Source organism: Schistocerca cancellata, chromosome 8 (assembly GCF_023864275.1).
Source record: "Schistocerca cancellata isolate TAMUIC-IGC-003103 chromosome 8, iqSchCanc2.1, whole genome shotgun sequence".
NCBI lineage: Eukaryota > Metazoa > Arthropoda > Insecta > Orthoptera > Acrididae > Schistocerca > Schistocerca cancellata.
In genome coordinates this window covers 25,567,404-25,593,105 of record NC_064633.1, presented here as the reverse complement: position 1 = coordinate 25,593,105, position 25,702 = coordinate 25,567,404, and the positions used below count along the sequence as shown (strand labels likewise).

At 43.1% G+C, this 25,702-nt stretch overlaps 1 protein-coding gene across 4 annotated transcripts in view; it reads left to right on the top strand.

Annotated features, from left to right (window-relative positions):
• Positions 1-25,702, top strand: part of LOC126094788 (homeodomain-interacting protein kinase 2) — a 200,130-nt gene that overhangs the window by 53,264 nt on the left and 121,164 nt on the right. For 3 of the 4 annotated variants that reach the window (XM_049909353.1, XM_049909352.1, XM_049909350.1), the window contains exons 6-10: positions 17,198-17,372; positions 17,493-17,716; positions 19,377-19,568; positions 19,734-20,030; positions 22,949-23,152. In XM_049909353.1, coding sequence (XP_049765310.1) covers positions 17,198-17,372; positions 17,493-17,716; positions 19,377-19,568; positions 19,734-20,030; positions 22,949-23,152 — 1,092 coding nt within the window. The remainder of the gene's footprint in view (positions 1-17,197; positions 17,373-17,492; positions 17,717-19,376; positions 19,569-19,733; positions 20,031-22,948; positions 23,153-25,702) is intronic. The other variant, XM_049909351.1, reaches the window with a different exon arrangement.

The following is a 25,702-nucleotide window of genomic DNA, read 5'->3' as shown; positions in this document are numbered from 1 at the left end:
TGTATGCATTTTAATATGGTCTGATTAAGTTTAGTGTCTGAGATTGCTTGTACGAGGTGTGAAAATTGCTTATATGATATTCTAAGAATAGATCCACTACTGCTTATTGGTTTGGCGGGCAGGTACACGGAGGATGGGGAGTGAGTCATTGTCTTGTCCTTGAACGCCCTCTGACAGGAAACGGTGTTTCCTTTATTCACTTCATTGTGGCAGCTGGTTGAGTGCGGGTCTGTTAGGGCTTGTTGCTGGAGTCTGTCTGTGGGAAAAAGGATATAAAAAACAGAGCAACGAGTTTGTGTGAAATTTTGTTTTAAATCCAGGAAATCGGCTTCTGACACTTATGAACTATTAAAAACAGCATTTGGAAATAATTGTATAAGTCAGTCAAATGTTTTTGTCTGGTTCAACAGATTTCAAAATGGCTGCAAGTCATATGAAGACGAACCATGGTCCGATTGTCCTTCCACCTCAAAAACAAATAAAAATGTTGTGAAAGTTCACGACGTAGTGTGCTCTGATCGTAGACTTACAGTGAGGGAGATGGCTGATGAACTTAATTTTAAGTTTCTATGCAATTCAGTCAATTTTAACTGAAGATTTGAACATGTGTTGAGTGCCCGCAAAATTCATTCCAAAAGTGTTGTCAAGTGACCAGAGACAATACCTGTGGTGTCACCGCCAGACACCACACTTGCTAGGTGGTAGCCTTTAAATCGGCCGCGGTCCGCTAGTATACGACGGACCCACGTGTCGCCACTGTCAAGTGATTGCAGACCGAGTGCCGCCACACGGCAGGTCTAGAGACACTTCCTAGCACTCGCCCCAGTTGTACAGCCGACTTTGCTAGAGATGGTTCACTGACAAATTACGCTCTCATTTGCCAAGACGATAGTTAGCATAGCCTTCAGCTACGTCATTTGCTACGACCTAGCAAGGCGCCATTATCATTTGCTGTTTATCTTGTGATGCATGTACCGTCAGACCGATGTTCACCAATTATGGATTAAAGTTAAGTATTCCAGCAGCTACGTATTATTTTTACTAGACTCAACTCCTTTAACTGTTCCAAACCTCACGCCAGCCTGCGTGAGCTTAAACGCGTGCCTTTCGGCTACCGGTCATAGTGTCTTGGCTGTCTTGCCAAGTCACAACAATACCGACTTGAAGTGTGCCAAGAACTGATTAATCAGACTAAAAATGACCCAGATTTGTTAAATAGGGTAATTACAGGTGACGAATTGTGGGTGTATGGATATGATCCTGAAACCAAAGTGCAGTCCTTGCAGTGGAGGATCCAGACCAAAAAAAGCATGGCAAAGTTGGTCAAAGGTGAAGACAATGTTGGTGATTTTTTTCGATTCTAGCGGTATTGTGCTGTATGAACTTACGCCTGGAGCACAAACAATTGACCAGGAGTATTAGAAATGTGTCCTTCACCAGATGGTCAGTCCTTCGCCACGGTAAATCCGTTTATTATTCAGAAAGGTGTTGATGCAATTGCTGGCCCTGTGAAATCCTGCTCTCGTTTATAGAATGGCACTTTGTTTTTGAAGACCAATTCTGATTCAGAGCGCATCAGCTGCTTGCTGCCTCGCTTCTGCTCAGTTACCCTGCTCGTATCGAGGCCCGTAGAACTTAGAATTCTTCCTGTGGTGTAATTTACACCAGGGTGCTCGACGGTCTAACAGAGGCCGAAATCCAATCTTACCTCTCTGATGAGGGTGTCATTGCCATCCATCGTGTAATGAAAAAGGTAGATTCCTCCATAGTGCCCACCTGCACTCTCTTTCTCACCTTTGATAGAGTGGTGCTTCCGCCCAAGCTCAAAGCAGGCTATAAAATTGTCACAGTCTGGCCGTATGTTCCGAACCTGATGCGCTGCTTACCTGTGTCATCATTTCAACCACACTAGAATGTCCTGTCGATACCCAGCCAAATGTGTCACCTGTGGTAGGTATGCGCACAAGGGTGATTGTGTACCTCCTCCTCCCTGCTGTATCAATTGCAATGGCAGCCACGCTGTCTCGTCTCGGGATTGCCCCTTGTATCTTGATGAGCGGGCTGTTCAAGAGATCTGGGTAAAGGAAAAAGTGCCTTACCCAGTCACTCGCAAGTTACTGGCTAGTCGCCAACCCTGCGTTTTCCCATCTGGTGCCTATAGTTCTGTTCTTGTTGCCCTCGCTCTATGAAGGACATGGCCATGCAGACATGTGACCTTGGATTCAGCTCTGAGGTTGTGAAATCGCCCAGTGTCAAGGTAGCATCGCCATCCGCCCCTTCCAGCTGTGCAACAACCTGTCAAACTCTTGCCTCAAGGGGCAAAGCCACCATCTACACATTCGGTACGCTGGAAAGGTCAGAAGGAGTACTCCCGTGAAGACTTCCTCCGTCCCTCCAGCCAAACGACATCTGTCTCTTCCTCTAACCGGAAAGGCTTGAAGAAGTCCACCAAAGGCAAATGGTCTTATCCTTCGCAAACTCAAAGATCCTCTTTGATGGTGTTGCCCTGTGATACCTTAACCCCTCCAGTTTCTGTGTCACCAGTGTGGCACCAATAACCGTTCTTCAGCATTGGACTGCACAGAGCGACTGCACAAGCAAGCTGATGCTTCTGCGGACCCCATGGAGCAGGATCCTCGTGCTTCTGTGCCCTGTAATAGCGACTCTTCCCCGCCTGTCACTTGGCCGCCGAGGTGACACCCTTACATCTCTTCCTCATCATGGCTCTTTATGGTCCCACAAAGAGGATTTATGGCTGCTTTTAGCATTGCAGTGTCCCTTTATATTCTGCCTTCAGGAAACGAAATGTGCACTCATGACCGCTTTGAGCTTTTCTATTTTTTACCTGATTCATTTTGACCTTCCTCCTGAGGTTGACGTTCCATCTCGTGGGGATGTCACGTTGCTTACGCGGGATGACATTCGTAGTCAACCCATCTCCCTTTCTACCAATCTTCAAGCTGTTGCAGATTGCCTTTTCCTTCCCCACCTGACTTTCTCCCTCTGTACCATTTATGTCTCTCCGTCATTTGCTGTCACCAGGGCAGACTTCCTTCAGCTTATTGGGCAGCTACCTTCCTCATTTTTGCTACTCGGTGACTTTAATGTGCATCATCCCCGTTGGGGTTCTCCCAGGACCTGTCATAGGGTGCCCTCTTGGCAGACCTTCTTAACAAACTTAATCTCTTCTGCCTTAACACTGGAGTACCCACTTTCATTTCAGACTCCTCACACACCTATTCCCATTTGGACCTATCCTTTTGCACTGCCCAGCTTGCTCCTTGTCTTGAGTAGTCCATTCTTTCTGACACATACTCAAGCAACCATTTCCTGTGTGCTATCTGTTTGCTGACTCCTACCCCATCCACGTGCATGCCTAAATGACAGCTTCCTAAGGCTGACTGGCACCTTTACTCCTCCCTGGCGACCTTCAAAGAACATGATTTCCTCAGTTGTGCTGACCAGGTGGAATATGCTACAAACATTATCCTTACTGCTGTAGAACGTTTCATTCCCCGCACTTCCTCTTTACCATGTCATGTCCCAGTCCCTTGGGGCACTGAGGCATGTCACGGCACATTTTGTGCACGGAGACGTGCTCTCCATGTTTTTAACTGCCATCCTAAGATGTCAAACTGCATTCATTCTAAACAAAGTGTCGTCACGTTTTTTGGGATAGCAAAAAAGCTAGTTGGATTTCATCCATTAGTTCTTTTAACAGTTCCACACGTTCCTCTGTCGTGAGGGCTAACTTCCGACAGCTCTCTGGGACCAAGATCCATTCCCCAATTTTCGGCCTGACAGTAGCTGATGATGTCATTGTGGACTCTATTGATATCTCCAGTACCTTGGGCTGCCATTTTGCTGAAGTTTCGAGCTCTTCCCACTACCTCCCTGCCTTCCTCCGTCGGAAACGAGTGGAGGAGGCTTGGGCAATACCCTTCAATTCCCCGAATCGTGAGTGCTACAATGCTACCTTTACTATGACAGAGCTAGCTCATGCTCTCACTTCATCCCGATCCTCCACCCCAGGGTCAGACGCTGTCCACATTCAGATGTTGCAGCACCTTTCTCTTGCAGGCAAGTGCTTTCTGCTTAACACATACAACCGCAGCTGGGCAGAGGGCAAATTTCCCGGATGCTGACGTAAAGCCACCGTCATACCCATACCTAAGCCTGGTAAGGACAAAACCCCATTTCTCTTACCAGCTGCATTTGCAAAGTGATGGAATGTATGATTCGTGCCCGGCTGTTGTGGTGGCTAGAGTCTCATAATTTACTGACGAATGCACAGTATGAATATCAAGCTCAGCGTTCTGCAGTTGACCATCTACCATCTCATTACTTTGTCCACCCATGTCATGAATGGTTTCCTGCGGTAATCCCAGACTGTGGCTGTGTTTTTCGATTTGGAGAAGGCCTACAACAACTGCTGGAGAACTGAAATCCTCCGTATTCTTTACATGTGAGGCTTCCGCAGGTGCCTGCCCTGTTTCCTCCAGGCATTTTTAAAAGACCAAGTTTTCGAGGTGCGTGTGGATTCTGCCTTTTGGACACCTTTATTCCGTCCTGAGTGTCGCCCTCTTTGCTATTGCTATTAACACTGTAATGGCCTGTTTCCCGTCAGGCATCTCCAGTTCCCTTTTTGTTGACAATTTTGCCATCTATTGCAGTTCTCCGCAGACCTGTATCACTAAGCGGCATCTTCAGCGCTGCCTTGATCATCTTTACTCCTAGAGCATCGACAACGGCTTTCGCTTTTCCGCTGACAAAACTGTCTGTACGAATTTCTGGCAGCACAAACTTTTTCTTCCACCATCTCTACATCTTGGGCCTGTTGCCCTTCCGTTCGTTGAAACTACGAAATTCCGGGGGCTCATGCTTGATAGGGAACTCTCTTGGTCCTCCCATGTGTCTTACCTGGCAGACCGCTGTACTCGGTTCCTCAGTGTCCTACGTGTCCTCAATGGTATTTCCTGGGGTGCTAATCAAACCGCCCTCCTCCTTTTGTACCAGTCCCTTGTCTAGTCGAAACTCGACTATGGGTGCTTTGTTTATACGTTTGCACGTCCATTCCTCTTATATCGTCTCAGCACTATCGTGGCAGCCGTTTGGCCAAGGGCGCCTTTTACACTAGCCCGGTTGAGAGTCTGTATGCTGAAGCTGCTAAACTACCATTGTCATACCACCATGACTTTCTCCTCAGCAGGTATGCATGCAATTTGTCTGCCATGCGTGGCCACCTATCCTATGCCGCTGTATTCGATAATTCCTTTGATTGCCAGTGTGGGACATGTCCCTCTTCTCTGTTACCTCCTGGAGTCTGCTTTTGGAACTTGCTATGGCGGCTTAACTTCACACTACTTTCAACTTTCTCGGTGGGTGTGAACCCCTCACCACCTTGGCTTCACAAAGCAGCCTGTGTTATCTTTGGCCTTCATTCTCTTCCTAAGGACACTACTCCAGCCTCAGTCCCAAGGAACTTCGTGATAATACCTTTGTATACACTGATCGCTCTAGGACTGACCATGGGGTTGGGTGTGCCTTCGTCATTGGCACCCGTGTCTTTCGATATCAGCTTCCGGCATACTGGTCAGTATTTACAGCTGAGCTCTTCTCCCTGTATCAGGTCACGGAGTACATCCGGCGACACAGTCTTTTCGATTGTGTCCTCCGCCGGACTCACTCAGTGCCCTTCAAAGTCTACATGCACTGTACACTGCCCATTCCTTCATGCAGCAGGTCCAGGAAAACTGTCACTTAGTCTCTCTTGGTTTAGCCAGTGTGATGCTTCTGTGGATTCCTGGTCATGTCGGTCTGCCAGGATACGAGGCTGCTGATGCTGCTGCCAAGGTTGCAGCCCTCGTACCTCAGCCCGCGTGTTCCTATGTTCCCTCTGATGATCTCTGTGTTGCCGTCTGTCAGGAGGTGGTGTCCCTTTGGCATCACCAGTGGTCCTCCCTTCTTGGAAATAAGTTCAGGATTATTAAGCCCCTCCCAGTGGCTTGGACGACCCCCTCTCGGCCCTCCTGCCGGGAGGAGGCCATTTTAACTAGGCTGCATATTGGGCACTGCCTTTTTAGCTGTCATCATTTGATAAGTGGCCCTACCCCACCACTTTGGACATAATGTGCCCAAGTTTTAACTGTCCGCCACTTCCAGATGGAATGCTCATTTTTTTAACCGTTTACGTTCCCGCTTGGGTTTTCCGTCTGCTGTATCGGCCGTTTTAGCAGATGATGCATGTGTTGTCAACTGCATTTTACTTTTTATCCACCGAAGCAATATGACGAAGGCCATTTAATTTTTAGTTTTGGACCTTCGTTTCATATGGTGTCTTTTTTGCCCTTTTTCCATGTGCCTGTTTTTAGCTGTTTTCTATTATGTCAGTAGGGACTGACGTATAGTCATTTCTTAACTCCTCTCTGTCTTTGTGTCCTATAGTTTTGACTTGGGTGCGTATGACTCCAGTTACTTTTTGCACCCTAAAACAAAACAAAACCAAACCTGTTGATAGACTTCTGGTTGATGCTGTGATTCCCCCTCTTTTGAATCGGTAGTCAGAGCTCCTGGTTTCCTATGCCTTTGCTATCCACTCTTTCCCTGTTCACCTTTCCAATTCTATTCTTTCGCACCTTCGGACGTCGCCCGCTGACTTCCTGCCCTCGGGTTGGTTTACAAGTTAGGTTCCACCTCGCTTCTCTTCACCACGATTTCAATGTTCCCACTTTATCCTGTCCTCTGAGCAGCCTCCCTTGGTTAGTTCCTCTGCCCCAAGTTCGGATTGATATCTTCCAGCATCCAAAAGTCTCCATCGCTCTGATGGCATGCCATTGTTTGTTCTATCTGCTCTCGTGGGAGTTTCAGGTCGCTGTTGTTTTTTACAGCAGTGGCTTTAAATCAGCCAGTCACATGGGATATGACTTCATGTCCTCTGTTGGTACAGAACACCATCTCTTGCCTGCCATGTGTCGGGTGTTTACTGCAGAATTGATGACTATTTAGCGGACACACTGCTTTATTTAATGGTAGACTCTCACCTGAGTTTTATTATGTACAGACTTGATGAGTGGCCTTCAGTGGCCCAGTGTTTTACCCTGCACCCCTTGGTCTCTGCCATCCACAGCCTTCTAGCTGATCTTGACAGTTGCTGCTTGTTCGGTTGATTTCCTTTGGGCCCAATCTTCTGTCTGCAGGGGGCAGCCATCTACCCCCCTATCCTATCTGACTCCAGGGATGGATTTGCGGCTTCATGTCAAATTCCTTTTCAGTCATTTGTAGCTGACCTGTGGGGAGGGGGCCACCCCTATGTGTAATAAACTTTGTGGAATTAAGAAGACTTTCGCCATGTGGCATTTTTCTTTGCGCCTTTCCTGACAGGAATCTGCCCTCCTCTGCTGTCTTTGTATCAGCTGTACCAGGTTGATCAATGGTTTTTTCTTTGCAATGAACTGCCACCGCCCCCATTTTGTAATTGTGAGACCTCCTTCATGGTGATATGTATTTTGGTGGACCGCCGCCACCTTCTGCCCTTACCATTAAATATATGCCCTCCCACTCAACTGCCTCAGGGCGTTGGTGGATGACCCTCGCATGGTTGCATCTGTCCTTGGTCTTTTCATGAAAGTAGTTTGTCCATACAGATTTTAGTACCTGAATTTCTTCCAGAATCTCTCCCACACCAGCCAGGTCCCCCCCCCCCCCCCCCCCCCCCCCCCCCCACACACACACACACACACACATGACCAGAGTCTCTGGCAGCTGAAGCTAGACTATGAGCAGCAGCACCTGTTGAGAGAGGCAACTGGGTGGGTGTAAGGATGAGGCTGGGGGGAGGAGGAGGGGGGGATAGCAGGGTACGGGTGGGGGCAGCAAAGTGCTGTTAGCAGGAGCATGCAGGGCCGAAGTGGAGAAAGGGTAGGGCAGCTAGGTGCAGTCGGAAGGTTAGATGGAGGGTGGGGGAGAGAAGAGATAGTGGAAAAGGGGAGAACTAAAAAGACTGGATGTGTTGCTGGAATAGAGGGCTTTGTAGAGCTGGAATAGGAACAGGGAAGGGGCTAGATGGGTAAGGATAGTGACTAATGAATGTTGAGGCCTGGAGGGTTCTTGGAACGTAGGCCATATTCCAGGGAGACTTCCCACCTGCGCAGTTCAGAAAAGCTGGTGTTGGTGGAAAAGATGCAGATGGCTCAGGCTGTGAAGTAGTCATTGAAATTAAGAATGTCATGTTGGACAGTGTGCTCAGCAACAGGGTGCTCCAGTTGTTTCTTGGCCACGGTTTGTTGGTGACTGTTCATGCGGACAGAAAACTTATTGGTTGTCATGCAACACTGTGGTTGCAGCTTGGCTTGGAGATTACATGCCTCTTTTCACGGGTAGCCCTGCCATTGATTGGATAGGTGATGTTTGTGTCCGGACTGGAGTAGGTGGCGATGGGAGGACTTATGTGGCAGGTCTCGCATCTAGGTCTATTTCAGGGATGTGTTCCATGAGGCAAGGGTCTGAGAGCAGGGTTTTGAATGGGGATGGATGAGAACATTGTGTAGGTTTGGTGGGTGGCGGACTACCACTGTGAGAGGGGTGGGAAGGATCACATATCCCATCAAAGACAGGGTTACTTGTGAAACCAGTCATGTGATCTACTGTGCTGAATTATGTGTGGGCATGGCAACCAACATGCTGTCTGTCTGCATGAATGTCCACGGACAAACTGTGGCCAAGAAACAGCTGGACCATCCTGTCACGGTGCGCTCCGCCCCACATGACTTCAATAACTGCTTCATAATTTGTGCCACCTTGATCCTTCCCGCCAACACCAACTTTTCAGACCTGCGCAGGAGGGAACTCTTCCTGCAATATATCCTATGTTCCCGTAAGCCTCCTGGCCTCAATCTTCATTAGTTATTATCCTTACACATCTAACCCCTTGCCTGTTTCCATTCCAGCACTACACAGCCACACAGCCATCTATTCCACCAACGCAACCAGTATTTTTATTTCTCTCCTTTTCTGCTAATCCCTCTCTCTCCCCTGCTCTCCATCTAACCTCTCGACTGTACCTAGTTGCCTTATTATCTGTCCACCTCATCTCTGCATGCTCCCACTAGCAGCACTTTACCTTCCCCCTCCCTGCCACAGCCTCCTCCTTGCCCCCATTTGGCTGCCTCTCCTGTCATGTACTGCTTAGTCTGGCTTCAGCTGCCAGACTCTGTGGTCTTGTGTGTGTGTGTGTGTGTGTGTGTGTGTGTGTGTGTGTGTGTGTGTGTGTGTGTGTTCTTCGACAAATGCCTTGTTGGCCTAAAGCTGATTTTGTGACAGTGTTTTTGTTGTGCCTGTCTGTGACTCGTCCCCTGCTATATGGAGAGTAACAACTATCTTTTTCATAATATTGTTACTTTCCATCCTGGATTTTCCATTGTTTCACAGTTTCCTTTCTTATTCTGCTGTTTAGTGTCTATACAATGGTAAATCAAATATAAACTGGAATTTCTTTGTAAATTTATTTAAGCTTCAGAAAAATCCCTACAAACCAACTTATTTTTCTGTGTAGTCAACTGAAAGAGAAACACATTTTTCCCAGCGGATAGTCAGTTTTTTCATCTCGATTTCATAAAATTAACATGGCTGTGACAGCAGCTAGTTGCCCACAAACACTTTGACAGTGCCATCGTTCTCATATCTATGTCCTTCAGCTCCTTCCTGTAGTGGCCCAACAAATGGAGAATGCAGGGCCATAAGTCTGGGCACTGGGGAGGGTATACTAGAGTAGATCAGAACAATTTTTGAATTTTTTGTTGAGTTTAGGCAGCTGCTTGGTGATCATGTGGGGAGTACCATAACTTACGTCAGTCTCTGTAGCAATTTCATAAACCTTTATTTTGTGATAATCTTAAATAAACTGACTAACAATGCATATGTTCTCATATCATGCTGATCCTCAAGACAATTTCAGTGAGCTGCGTTCTCATTTGTTTTTTGTCCTCGTAGAAACTTTGTTCCATGTGTACACTTGAGTCTTTCTCAGAGTGATGACCTGTGCCGCAAGTCTTTCAAAATTTTGGATGGTTTTTCTTGCTTTGTTGGGAGTCTCTTTAATATAATGCATTGGTGCAGCAGATGATGGTACCTCTTGCTCTGACATTGCGATTCTGACTAAAGGAATGGCCCGACAGCATTCTAGCTACATAGAACAATCACTAGAAATGAAAGTAACACCACTCTCCGTTTACAAAAATGCCGCATAAAACCAAAATTCTGGTTTACATTTGTCTCACCCTTGCCAAATGGCATTAAATTAATCATGTAAATTATGAGAAGTCTCCAAGAATTGTTATGAGATCAGTTATTATCTGCACTCGTCACACAAATAGCTAATACACTCCTGGAAATGGAAAAAAGAACACATTGACACCGGTGTGTCAGACCCACCATACTTGCTCCGGACACTGCGAGAGGGCTGTACAAGCAATGATCACACGCACGGCACAGCGGACACACCAGGAACCGCGGTGTTGGCTGTCGAATGGCGCTAGCTGCGCAGCATTTGTGCACCGCCGCCGTCAGTATCAGCCAGTTTGCCGTGGCATACAGAGCTCCATCGCAGTCTTTAACACTGGTAGCATGCCGCGACAGCGTGGACGTGAACCGTATGTGCAGTTGACGGACTTTGAGCGAGGGTGTATAGTGGGCATGCGGGAGGCCGGGTGGACGTACCGCCGAATTGCTCAACACGTGGGGCGTGAGGTCTCCACAGTACATCGATGTTGTCGCCAGTGGTCGGCGGAAGGTGCACGTGCCCGTCGACCTGGGACCGGACCGCAGCGACGCACGGATGCACGCCAATACCGTAGGATCCTACGCAGTGCCGTAGGGGACCGCACCGCCACTTCCCAGCAAATTAGGGACACTGTTGCTCCTGGGGTATCGGCAAGGACCATTCGCAACCGTCTCCATGAAGCTGGGCTACGGTCCCGCACACCGTTAGGCTGTCTTCCGCTCACGCCCCAACATCGTGCAGCTCGCCTCCAGTGGTGTCGCGACAGGCGTGAATGGAGGGACGAATGGAGACGTGTCGTCTTCAGCGATGAGAGTCGCTTCTGCCTTGGTGCCAATGATGGTCGTATGCATGTTTGGCGCCGTGCAGGTGAGCGCCACAATCAGGACTGCATACGACCGAGGCACACTGGGCCAACACCCGGCATCATGGTGTGGGGAGCGATCTCCTACACTGGCCGTACACCACTGGTGATCGTCGAGGGGACACTGATTAGTGCACGGTACATCCAAACCGTCATCGAACCCGTCGTTCTACCATTCCTAGACCGGCAAGGGAACTTGCTGTTCCAACAGGACAATGCACGTCCGCATGTATCCCGTGCCACCCAACGTGCTCTAGAAGGTGTAAGTCAACTACCCTGGCCAGCAAGATCTCCGGATCTGTCCCCCATTGAGCATGTTTGGGACTGGATGAAGCGTCGTCTCACGCGGTCTGCACGTCCAGCACGAACGCTGGTCCAACTGAGGCGCCAGGTGGAAATGGCATTGCAAGCCGTTCCACAGGACTACATCCAGCATCTCTACGATCGTCTCCATGGGAGAATAGCAGCCTGCATTGCTGCGAAAGGTGGATATACACTGTACTAGTGCCGACATTGTGCATGCTCTGTTGCCTGTGTCTATGTGCCTATGGTTCTGTCAGTGTGATCATGTGATGTATCTGACCCCAGGAATGTGTCAATAAAGTTTCCCCTTCCTGGGACAATGAATTCACGGTGTTCTTATTTCAATTTCCAGGAGTGTAGTTACCTTAACCTAACCTTACAGATTTTGAGCTTCAGCAGTTTGGGAATGGTGTAGTCATATATTTGTGTTTTAATAACAGCTTTTTTATTATCTAGGTTTGTATTTGCTCAGAATAAAAAGCGTTGTTTTGTAATGTCACTACATTGTAAACTGATTATTACATTTGAAAATAACTTTTATCTCTGCATTTTCATGAAAGTCTACACTACTTGATTTCAACATAATCTGAGTTTTGTGTTTATGCAATGCAGGTTTCGGAGTTCAACTTGATATGAGGTCATTTTCTGTGTTAATCCAAGGTCAAATATTCAAAGTCAGATGCTTTGTACAATTGGCCCTTAGTCGTCTTTTGTCTGGACAGTAACTGTCACTGTTGTTTTTCTTTAATTCTGTTAATGCACTTGTAAAACTTCAAATAACATTCTCTTCAATATGTCACGCACATTCCACATGGCCCTAACAGAATTATGTTAAGACTGTTGTAACTTCATGTGTGGGAGATAAAGGCTTAATGGCTTGAATATATACAAAGGGGTCCAGAAAATATAGACCTTTTTTGATAGTTAATATCTTTGGAACAAAATGACATATCGTTGCAAATTTTGTGCAGTAGTGTACTTCATTGTTTGCTCATCAGATCTTGGTGCATGCTTTCCAGCAGATGACAGTGCAGCAGTGAATGAATTAAGATTGTCGTTTGAGCAGTGCAAAGCTGTATTGAAGCGATACTGGAAGTACAAAAACATGGAGGTACAATGGCAGTGCCGTAATGTGTACGGGGCTCAGCCACCAACACATACAACAATTTATTGTATTCGGGATAAATTTGAAGCCGATGGTACTGTTGAGGATGTGCATAAGGAAAGGCCTGGCCAACCAAAAACATCAAGTCCAGCTTCCACCACTGCTGTGTTGCAACATTTTACTAGATCATCTCAAAAAGTTTCCTTCGAAGGTACCCCAACTGGTGAGGTGTATCTTCATATGCTGCAAATGTTGATTTTACCTACCATCCGAGATGTGTTTGAAAATGAAAGATTTTACCTACAACAAGATGGCACTCCGCCTCACTACTGCAGAGATATCAGAGCCTACTTGATGAAAATCTACATGGGCAATGGATAGGTCGAAGAGGAGCTGTTGAGTACCCACCATGGTATACAGACCTCACACCTCTTGGCTTCTACCTATGGGAACCTTGAAAAATGAAGTTATCTGTAGAAGCCAGCAACACTGAAGGAGCTGTGAGAAACTATCAAGGTGTCCTGTGTAGCTATCACACTAGCAACACTGACAGCTGTAATTCAGTAGACACTTCAGTGGCATCGACATTGTCTAGCTGCTAATGGAGGTCACTTTGAATACATAAAATAACTTTGCCTCCATGCAAGAATTGTAGTGGTATATAATTTTGTTCCATTAGTACTGATTATCAAAGAGTGTCTACATTTTTCTGGACCTCTCTGTATAGCGAAATTATGGACTTGTCTCTGTCACTTTTAATCTAGTTTCCCTAGATCAATAGCATTGCTGTATGAAAAGTGATGACAACCTCTGTACTTTTAGCCAATTTTACCTTTACAAATTACAGTGGGACTCTGACAATAAGTTCAGAAATTTAGGTTTCTCTGTAATTTTATTATTCTTCTGTGATGAGTGATTGAAGACTATTTGAGAATATAGTTTTTTTCATTCTTCAAACCATAGCTTTTGTTACATTATGTTGCATGCATGCTAGAAGATTTCATTCTTAAAATGCACTTGAATCAGAGTCTTGATGAGATAGATCACTCAGTTCCCAATTTTAAGCAGTCTTAATGTTCAAATGTCGGCTCAGCCACCTATTTACAGTGTAAAAAAACACTTAAATTTATACGTTTCAAAGGTCATTTATTTATCAACAATATTACCATACAAGAACCTTTAAAAGCAACCAATATAAAGCGTAAACAAGAGCAATGAAAATAAAATAATGCTGCTGCTTCCCTTGCAACCATGTATTCTCAAGTTGTACATCCACACCATCGTCATCTGATAAAATAGTGATGAATGTGGATGTGCATCTTACAAAGACACTGCTGGAAGGGAAGTAGCCAAATTATTTTATTTTTATTTCTGTTGCTTATGCTTTATATTGGTCAGTTTTAGAAGTTCTTGTACAGCAGTTCTAATGGTGACTAGTTAACCTTCAGAATATGTAAATTCTAGTGTTTTTTACACTGTAAGTAGGTGGTTGAGAACAGAAGAACGGTACAACAGATTATGCTCGAATGGTGAACAAAAGTGGACAAGGTGTAGAGAATTAGGAGGTACTCAAGAATATGTGGAAGAAGTATTTTGAAGTACTCCTGAACCCGAATGGAGACCTGGATGAGGAAGAACAGCAAGTAGAAAAAGATCTTACATGGGGAGAAGTGGAAGAGGCATTGGGCAAGATGGAGGGAGGGAAGTCACCAGGCCTGGATGAGCCAAGTGCAGAGATGGTGAGAGCAGCAGGAGAGGTGGGGTTACAATGGCTGTATCGAGTAATGAAAATTGTGTGGAGACAAATGATGATCCCAGAAGACTGGAAGAAGGAAATAATTGTCCTGATATTTAAGAAGGGAAATAGAAAAGAGTGCAAGAACTATGAGTGGATAACATTGACGAATCATTGTGCAAAGATTTTTGAGAAAATTTTGGAAGCATAAATTCAGGCAAAATTAGAAGGAAGAATGAGAGAAGAGTTACATGGCTGCAGAACAGGAAGACCCACGATGGATCTAATTTTTGCTGTAAGACAACTGCAGGAACAGCACTATGATTATACCGTATTTACTCGAATCTAAGCCGCATCTGAAAAATGAGACTCAAAATCAAGGAAAAAAAAATTTTCCTGAATCTGAGCCACACCTGAAATTTGAGACTCGAAATTCCAGGGGAGGTAAAAGTTTTAGGCCACACCTCCAAATCGAAACAAAGTTGGTCCATTGTAATATGAGACACAATTTAGGTCAAATGAATGACTATACAGCTACAGTAGTTTTGTTTGAGTCATAAGCTTAGCAGTTAAGCTTTACCAGGTAGCCATTGCTATGTGTCAGGCGCTCCATCCGTGTTTATACGGGTACCCTATCTTTTTCACGTGCTCCGTCTGGTTTGAATTGATTGCTTATTTTTCTTTGATCTGATAAGTGTCATTCTCTTTGTTATAGGTGTTTACATCACTCTAAGCTGAAGATGCATTACTGTACTGTGTCATGCATTGTTTGTCGCATTCTGATAATGAGTGTTTACGGCCTGTCGCCGCTCGCGGCATGGCTTGCTTTTGAGCGCGCTACCGCCGCTTACAATTAAAAGAGAGAGAGAGAGAGAGAGAGAGAGAGAGAGAGAGAGAGAGAGAGAGAGAGAGAGAGAGGAACAATGGCAAGAGACTGCTATTTGTTGTTACCTACACTGCTGCTTTTCTTGATAATGATCAACAAGAACCAAATAATAGACTGCGTATTATAGAAGATGTTCTGAATGAGAGTTTAGCGAAAAATTTTCTCCGTTTGAAAATCTTTGCAGGCACGTCTTTAATACATTACATTCTGCACAGAAATTATAGTCATCTTAGATTTAAAAATCTAGTCAGTTGCCATGCTTCATTTCTGACTGTATCACTATTACGCATAAGAATAATACGAATATAAACGTGACACGATATGTATATTTTTCCGCGTTTGCTGTTGTCTCACTCTAGTTTCGTAGTTTATTAGGCAGACAGAATTTAAATGAGATAGCAGCAAACACGAAAGAATACGTGGCAAAGTGTTTATATTCGTATTATTCTTATGGCAAAGAGAATACTGCATGTGATTCACAATTCATAAAAGTTCATATTAGCAACCATCTCTTCCCACAGGTAGGAAAAAATTCAGAACGTAGAGTTGGCCATATTGACAAACATCCCTAACAGTCTTGCCAGTCGGATTTTCGTAGTACATTGAAACGCTGCAACATTCGAAGATGAACAATACGGAATTTGTATTTGCTTAGATGGATAATGTGTGAAAATGCAGTGGTCGTAACTCGGGGCGGAGGAAAAAAAGCTCGTCTTCCACCTCTTTTTTTACTGACGCAAAGGTTTTGGTGTCAGTATTTATCTTTGTGCCTGCACCTACCAACATTTTTCAGAACTTCCACCTACTTTGCACTCGATTCTAAGCCGCAGGTGGTTTTTTGGAGTACAAAAACCGGAAAAAAAAGGTGTGGCTTAGATTCGAGTAAATACAGTAGATCTACTAATGACCTTCCTGGGCATTGAAAAAGCGTATGATAGTGTACATAGAAGCAAAGTGTGGAAAGCCCTGGAGAACAGAGGAGTAGCAAAACAGATTATTTGGAGGATAAGGGAAATGTACCAAGGAAGTGTGAGCTGTGTGAAGGTGGGAGGAGAGAGATGAGCTTGGACTGAACAGAAGGATGGTTTGAGGCAGTGAAGTCAGTGAAAAGGTTATATACCGGTCATACTATGCCCCGATCCTGACATATGCATCAGAAACCTGGGTTATGAAAGGAAGAGAGAAAGCAAAGTACAGGCTAGTGAGATGAAATTCTTGAGAAACAGTATTGGAGTGACAAAGATAGACAGGTTAAGAAATGAGAGGATCAGAGGGTTAATGAAAGTGGAACCACTACAGGAGGAGATAGAAAAAACAAGGCTGAGGTAGTATGGACATGTTAAGAGAATGGAGGAGAAGAGGATATCCAGGAGGATACACGAGATGAGACCAAGAGGAAGACCAAGACACAGATGGCTGAAAGGAGAAGAGTAATGCATCCAGAAGAAAGGAGAAGACTGGACCAAGGTTAAGACGGAGGCAAGACAGAAGATGATGGAGAGGCCTATCTTCTATACAGACGTGGCCAGAGGCTGGAAACTGTCCAAAATGATGGTGGTGATGATGATGATGATGATGATGAAATACGTGGTTGAGCTAGTATTGTAACATTGACTTTTACAACCATAAACTCATGTTCATTACAGATAAAATCAAAGTTAAGCAGTCTTTCCATATATCCCCAGCACTAAATTTTTGTTGCTTACCACCAAACAAAAGTAGTTCTATTTAGTTGTTTCTTACATTTCTTATTTTGATTGTAGCACACACATTCAGTGCAATGAGGCTTGGATAAGAGGTAGTTTTCTTTTTTTGAATAATAATTTGGTGGTAGCACTTCAATTTGCTCTAAAATAGATTCATCTTTTCCTGGCAGAAATTGTATTGCTACATGATAGTGATAACACCGAAAATAAAAATGTATTATCTAAATTAATAGAATGCTTTTTTGGGCTAGCAAATTTCTGCACAAAATAACATTTGGCTTTGCAGAGAGATTTTATGTCAGTAACATTGTCATGTTCTTACAGCAACTTGGTCTCATTCATGCTGATTTGAAACCTGAGAACATCATGCTGGTTGATCCTGTGAGGCAGCCTTATAGAGTGAAGGTAATAGACTTTGGAAGTGCGTCTCATGTAAGCAAGGCTGTCTGCAATACCTATCTGCAAAGTCGCTATTACCGAGCACCAGAAATAATATTAGGTGAGTCTTTTTCTCTACTGATGTGAATTCTCTGTTCTCTGACTTCTCTGTTAATGTTTAGGTAAACATTAAGAATCAAATTCTTTCCACATTATGAAAATTAGGTGTTTTCTTTTTCAGGTTTGCCCTTTTGTGAGGCAATTGACATGTGGTCGTTAGGCTGTGTTGTTGCAGAACTTTTTCTCGGATGGCCACTTTACCCAGGGTCTTCAGAATATGATCAGATTAGATACATCAGTCAGACTCAGGGCCTTCCTACAGAGCATATGTTGAATAACGCCTCTAAAACTACAAAATTTTTTTATAGAGACATGGACAGCACGTATCCGTTTTGGCGACTGAAGGTTAGTACACTACCGCTCCTACTACTGCTGTTGCTACTGCTGCTGCTATGAATTCCACAATGCGTTATTAGGCAAACACCATTTGCAGATTGTACACCCTTATGTTTCTCCTATTGTTAAACTGACATCACCTTAACTGACTAGGTGTATAATGGAGAGGGAGTGGGCTTAATGTTGGCTTCAGATTGTGGCTGTAAGATGTCAAATGTGTAAAAAGGAAACTGATACTGGAGCAGTCAATCACTGTAAGGCATGGATAATAGGAGAATAAACTTACTATCATTGAGAACATATTTTGGTATTGGTTTTCTACCAAAATTCCTTTCACTTTGTGGTTCACTGATGTCAGCAGGAGAGTGATTTCTTATTATGAAAAGTAGAATCTTGTTGTTAGGGCAGTTTTTTTTTTGTACAGGCCACAGTAATTAATATATGGACTGCCTATTTTCGGCAAATTTTAATCACCATCTTCAAATCTGAAAGAGATTTTTACAACAGAGTTTTTACAGTAGTTTTTTACAGTATTAAAATTCGAAATTCATTATGACAATTTAAAAAAAAAAAAAATGTGCATTACGTACCATCTGCATACAGCAAACATTGTGCCACTCTACATAGTGCACTGTAATCTAGTTATGAACATATAGAATCTCAGCTATAATGTAGATAAAAGCAATTATGAAAAATCCGGTGTCAAGATTATAACAAAACATGCCAGAGGTGCACATACTTTACTGGATCAGACACATTAGAGCAGCGTTATATGTCCCGCTATCTGGCGGGCTCGTGATTGGCTATCACGGGGCTCCAGCCTTTGCAGCATCTTTTTCACTTCCTTGCTGCATATCTGTCCTCTTGCTATTGTTTCCCCCTTCCCAGGAGAACTTGTTTGGGGTGTTTTTGGGAATGTGTTCCACATTTTCAGTAGCTGACATGAGAACACTCTCTCCACTGTTTTTCATTCCATTTTTCCTTTCTTCGTTTACCTTCTCCTATCCTTCCCCTACATCACTATTTGAGGCTCCTCTTTATCTTCTATTCTGTTGGTTCTTGGAGGAACATAGACATATTAATAACTTGAACTCAAAGTATTAATATACTATATAGTGTAATAGCACAAAAAATAATATGGCTGTTCAAAAATTGAGATTCTTTTTTAAAAAAAATTGCAACCAGTTCCAAATGATAATTTTTTTTTTTTAATTAAGCATTTTTGAGTCCACTAAACATTAGGAAATTCACCCACCAACCATCAAATTTTTCTGAGATTTTCAAGCCACTAATTTATTTATTTATTTATTTATTTATTTATATCTGGACCACTTAATATGAAATGACCCAGTAAGAAAAAGGAGGTCTTGAGTTTACTCTCCCATTATTGCTTTTTTATTTATATTCTCTTGCTTTTCTGAACACGTTTTTCTCAGCTGTTTATGAATGCATATGCGAACTAAAACAAAATAGATTTCTTTCCTAAATGTCATATAATTTTGTATGTCATTCCTCATTTCTTCATTGTTCTTTCCATGTTGTCCAAAATACGTTGATCTTTTGTGACCTTCAGTATTAGTGTGTTGCTGAATTGTGAAAGTCTAGTTTCAATGTCCCAGATATATTGTTGCAGGTTTTCAAAGTATGCATGTATCCTATTCTTTTGCAGACTCCTGAAGAGCATGAAGCGGAGACTGGAATAAAGTCCAAGGAAGCAAGAAAATACATTTTCAATTGCCTTGATGACATTGGTCAAGTAAATGTTCCTACAGACTTGGAAGGTGGAGAACTTCTTGCTGAGAAAGCTGATCGGAGGGAGTTCATCGATCTTCTTAAAAGAATGCTGACAATGGACCAGGTAGCAATATTTATGTCATAGTAGACAAAATTTTGAACAAAAAAAGTTGGCCAGAATAGTTGTAATTTGGAAGCTGATCGTTAGATGTAGAAACATGTAATTCATTTTAGTCATATGAACCTCTGTAATATTTTTATCTAACACACAGTTGTGATTTTTAAATTTTAGGAGCGCCGCATCACACCTGGTGAAGCACTGAATCATGCTTTTGTGACACTGGCACATCTTGTAGACTATGCACATTGCAACAATGTGAAAGCTAGCGTTCAGATGATGGAAGTGTGCCGTCGCAATGGGTATAATGGTACATCAACGACATCTCATCATCAGACGGCGCAGGCTGGACCACCTCCTCTGGTCAACTTTGTACCCAGTTCCAATGGCAATGTTACCTTAACGTTCAACAATCAGCTGAGCAATCAGGTACAACGCCTGGTGAGAGACAGGGCCGGATATGAAAACCTGGTTTGTTATTTTTTTAAGCTTTTTGTGCATTTATTTATTTATTTATTTATCCATTCATTCATTTATCCATTCATTCATTTTTGTTACAGTCTTATATGTTCCATTTGTATTATATCTGATTTATACACATTATACCCTTTCCATTTCCCATTTCTCATTCTTCCCTGTATTTTATTTTGTATTATATTTTGTAGCAGGTATTCTTTTAAAATTGTGTTTATCAGTGCAGAGATTGAACTTTTTGAACTGCTGCCAGAAATGCTTTATAAATGTATTTACGTATATATTTTTTGCTACATTGGTATCAAAAGTATTATAGTCCTGTGACAGAATTGGAGTAGGAAGTGCCGGGTTGGTGGATTGGGCAGGTCATGCACGGGGTGTTGAGCAGGGATAAAACCCCTCAGGTGTGGGGTTGGGAATGGGACCTTTATACGTATGGACCAGGATCTCGTGTAAGGTGGTGGGCTTTAGGAGTAGTGGGAAGGATCTTGGGTAGGATGTCCGTCATTTCTGGGCAGGGTTATAGATAATCAAAGCCCTGGCTGCCAAACTGTGACCAAGAATTACATTGACCATCTAATAACACAGTGTGCAGCAGGGCATAACATCCTAGAGTTTAATGGCTGCTTCACAACTCATGCCATCTGGATCCTCCTCTCTGCCATCAGCTTTTCTGAACTATGCAGGTGGGAACCTTTGGCCTTAATCTCCATTAATCTACTACCCACATATCCTTTATCCAACTGTTTCCCCTTTTGTGTCATCATCATCGTGCGCTGCACTCCATGAGCTCCGGTACCTATGTATCACGTGCCTACCCCTGTGTGTGTGTGTGTGTGTGTGTGTGTGTGTGTGTGTGTGTGAGAGAGAGAGAGAGAGAGAGAGAGAGAGAGAGAGAGAGAGAGAGAGAGATCTCTCTCTCTTTTGTATGCATCTGCTGACCACTCTGTGCTTCTACTATTCAGTGAGTTACTTACACCTCAAGATAAACTGCACATGCTAGTGCTCTACCGAAATGCAGAAGGAATGCAAAGAGAATGCTTGAGTTATACACACAAACGTATCCCAACAGGTGGTGCTTAGCAAGAATGACAATTCAGCAAATATGCAAAAAACTTGCTACTGCTAGGGCACTGGAATATTATGCTGAGTGCAAGAGCAAACTTGCAACAAGTGGAGCGAACCAGATAAATGTTTTGACAAGTCTTGCTTATAATCTGTTTTGTATTCCTGGCAGCAGATATCAATATGAGTGCAGATGAACTGGCACAAATCTTGCATGGGAGTAATGCCTGTGAAGCATTATATGGGCAGAACTGTTGACTCGTATTTTCACCTGTCAGCAGTGATAGGTCAGGGTCAGTCAGTTCTTATGCTGACGTCAGCTACCTCGGACCTAGTATTTGGCTTGCACCATGCTCCGTTTCTCCATGCTAGTCTTCAGTCATTCATGCTATTTCTATGCTTGTTTCTGCGTGGTGCTCGACACACTGCTGCTCGCATGTTGAGTTATATTACCTCTTACGGGGTTCAGCTCCCCGGCTCTGTCATTGTGCCACTGTCAGCTTGTATACTTACATTTGTGCCTACAGTGATGGTCTCTCAGTATTATAGTGTCCTGTGCGGATACAAAACTCCACGTGTGGAAACTCCTTTGACTAATCAGTGGTTAGTTTGATGTTACGTCTTACTGATCTACCTGCCATACATGTTTACATTGTGGCACACTTGGTTGCACCCGTTCCTGAAGGTACTGACCTATATGAGGTGCGACAGAAGAATAAGTTTCTCATTTTCCATTATTCCCTTGGTGGTGTGAAAGCTCTTTGGCAAATTAACCAGCTGATGTAGATTATACAGAACTCCTTCTTCTGCTTCAACAGGAGAGGAAATAGATCACTTTGTGCTGGTTGCTAGGACACATGATGGGGATAAGAGGAATTGAGCAAGCTGTTCCAACAGTGAAGGAAATCTGTGAACATTGTTGTACACTACTATCTTGATGTTGAGCCAGATATATACACCTGTAGGAGAAAGAGAGGCTGGTTCTGAGAAACAAGAAGCTGCAGACGGTGAAAGCAGCAATGTACATCTGACATTCTTTCTCCTGATCACAGAGCCAGGATGAAACTACTCTCCCTTGTCTTCTTGTGCATGACTTTTCTGCTCCTATGAAAGAACATCCTGGTTTTGGTTCTTACTGTGCAAATTTTAATGGACAGTGTTTTTTGTTCTGGCAATAGGACAGAGGTCAGCTTAAGTAGGGACCAGCCCTCTGTGGTACAAATGTTCATACTTCAAAACATTTTGTGCATTGTCAGGATGTAAACCTATGCTTTTATGGTTGGTTTGGGGAAGGAGACCAGACAGCAAGGTCATCGGATTAGGGAAGGATGGGGAAGGAAGTCGGCCGTGCCCTTTGAAAGGAACCATCCCAGCATTTGCCTGGAGCGATTTAGGGAAATCACGGAAAACCTAAATCAGGATGGCCGGACGCGGGATTGATGCTTTCATGCTGAAGATCTTTATTACATGGTTAGTTTTAGTACTCGATCTAGTAAATTTTTATGAATAATTTGTGTATGTGATAGTGTGTGTGTGTGTGTGTGTGTGTGTGTGTGTGAGAGAGAGAGAGAGAGAGAGAGAGAGAGAGAGGGTGTATGCGTGCGTGGTGCATGCTTGCTTGCATGCATGCCAGTGAAAGCCCATATGTTTGCTAGATTTTATTGGTATTCCAAAGTAAATCTTGGGAGGAATTGATTTTCCCTTAGTTTTAATTTGCTCTTAGAGAAGCTTACTTTCCAGAAATTAGTTTTGTGTTTACTGTTGTGTTTGCCACCTGTGACATAGTTTTTATGTAGGCTATCAACACATAATTCACTTTAATTTGTATTATGTTCTTTTGCTTGTTTCAGTATCAGTTGTACAATGGGCGATCGGTAGCACGGCAGTACACCAATGCTGCACGTGGTGATCCATTTCATCAGCATCAGTTGGTTTCATCCATCCTTTGTCCCACTGGTTATCAAGGAATGGGTTCTCCTGCTAAACATGTTACAGTTGTAGCTCAACAACCTCCTCCGCAGTTGCAGATTCAGCCACCTATCATATCTCAGCAGGTACAGTAGATTATTTACATCAGTTACACATCACATAATGACCAACTAAAAACTTCACTTATGGAATAATCATAATTCATTAAAAATAAGACCTTTTGTTTTAGTAGCAAAAGAAATAGATAATTGTATGCACTAACACATTTAGTGAGTGGAACTGATGGCATAAGTTGTTGTCCAGCTTGTACACTACTAAACAAAATAAATTTTGCCACCACATTGGAACCATCAGGAAAGTGTGAAATTTGTGATTAGCTACTGAATTTGTCATGGGGAAAGTGAAAATGGCATGTTTTACAGCATTGTTAATGCCAAAAATTAAATACCACAGTAAGATGTCCTTGACACTAATAGGTGTTTTCAGTGTGTCATCTGCAGCAAGGCTTTTATGGTTTTGATTGGTCTTTTAAACGGGCCATTGCCTTGTGATCTTATCATATGTGCTGTCAGTTATAAATGATCTAGGGAAGAAGTGATTGTAATACTGTTTGGAAGACTTCCACATTCCAGGCAGCATTAGGCCTTTTTATTAGTATATGGACACACATCAAATAAGTAAAAAGACAGTGCTTTGTAAAAATCCTTAGATACCACAGGAAGAACTGAATTTAAATGATAAAAGGAGAAAATATAAAATGCAGTAAATGAAATAGGTACAAGGGAATACAAACATCAAAAATTAGACTGTCAGGAAGTGCAAATGGCTAATCAGGAATGGGTAGAGGACAGATGTAATGATTTAAAAGCATATTTCACTAGGGGAAAGATAGATAGCTTCTACAAGTAAGTAAAAGAGAACTTTGGAGAAAACAGAAGCAGCTGTATGAATATCCAGAGCTCAGATGGAAAACCGGTAATAAGCAAATAAGGGAAATCTGCAATTTGGAAGGAATATATGGAGGGGAGAGTGGCTGTACGAGGGAAACGAACTTGAAGTCAATATTACAGAAAGGGAAGAGGACACAGATGAAGGCGAGATGGAAGATATGATACTATGAGAAGAATTACAGACCACTGAAAGACTAAGTCGAAACATGGTCCTTGGAGCAGAGGATAAATAGCCTTGGGAGAGGCAACAATGAGAAAACTGTTCTACCTGGTGTGCAAGAGGAATGTGACAGGAAATATTGTCAGACCCAGGTAGACTGTAATAATTCCAAAAAGAGCAGATGACACATACTGACACACATTATTTGCAGAAGAGTGGAAAAACTGGTTGATCTCAGCCTTGGGGAAGATCAGTTGGGGTTCCAGAGAAATGTAGGAGGCAGTACTACTGGTCCTATGACTTGGAAGATAGGTTAATAAAGAAACTCAAATGTAGGTTTATGGCATTTGTTGACTTACTGAAAGTTTCTGAAAATGTTCACTGGCGTTCACTCTTTGAAGTTCTGAAGGTGGCAGAGGTAAAACACAAGGAGTAGATGGTTATTTACAACTTCTACAGAAACCAGATGGCAGTTATGTGAGTTGAGGGGCATGCAATAGAAGCTGTGATTGAGAAGGGAGTGACACAAGTTTGTAATAGCTTATCCCCAATGTTGTTCAGTCTGTACGTTGAGCAAGCAGCTAAAGGAAACCAGACAAAAATTAGGAGTAGGAATTAAAGTTCAGGGAGAAGAGATAAAAACTTTGAGGTTTGTCGATGACCTTGTACTCCTGTCAGAGACAGCAAAGGAATTGGAAGAGAAGTTGAACTGAATGGATAGTTTCTTTAAAGGAGAACATAAGATGGACACCAACAAGGGTAATTAAATGTTGTCTAAGCAGAGCAGGGAATTAGAGTAGGAAATTGGACATAAAAAGTAGTAAACGAGTTTTGCCATTTGTGCTGTGAAACAACTGGTAATGACCAAAATAGAGAGGGTGTAAAATGTAGATTGCCAATGGCAAGAGAGGCATTTCTGAAAAAAAGAAATTTGTTAAAGTCTAATATAAATTTAACTGTTAAGAAATCTTTTCAATGTCCACTGTAACCTTGTAGGAAAGTCAAAGCTCGTAAGACATAAAGAGAATAGAAGCCTTTGAAGTGGTGTGCTACATAAGAATGCTGAACATTACATGGGTAAATCACATAACTGATGAGGGAGTACTGAACAGAATTGGGGAAAAAAAATATTTGAGAGATAACTTTACTAAAAGAAGAAATCCATTAACAGGACACATTCTGAGACAAAAAGGAATCGTCAGTTTAGTATTGGAGGGAAGTGTGTGTGTGTGTGTGTGTGTGTGTGTGTGTGTGTGTGTGTTGGGGGGGGGGGGGCTGAATGTCATAGAGGGAATCAGAGATACAAATGCAGTAAGCAGGTTCAAGTGGATATACCGGTAGGCTGCAGTAGCTATTTGGATCATAGTGTACAAGTGAATAATGTGGAATCCAGAAATATCTATTTTAAAAATATTAAACATCTAAGAATAGCGAAATGATTTTAACTTTTGATGTAGAGCATAGTGTAAGATAGAGAACAGTCTTTTGTAACCATTTCAAAGCATGTAAACGCACTAAAAAGACAATTTTTTTATCCAAAATCCTTCTTGTTAAGGTTCTAATCC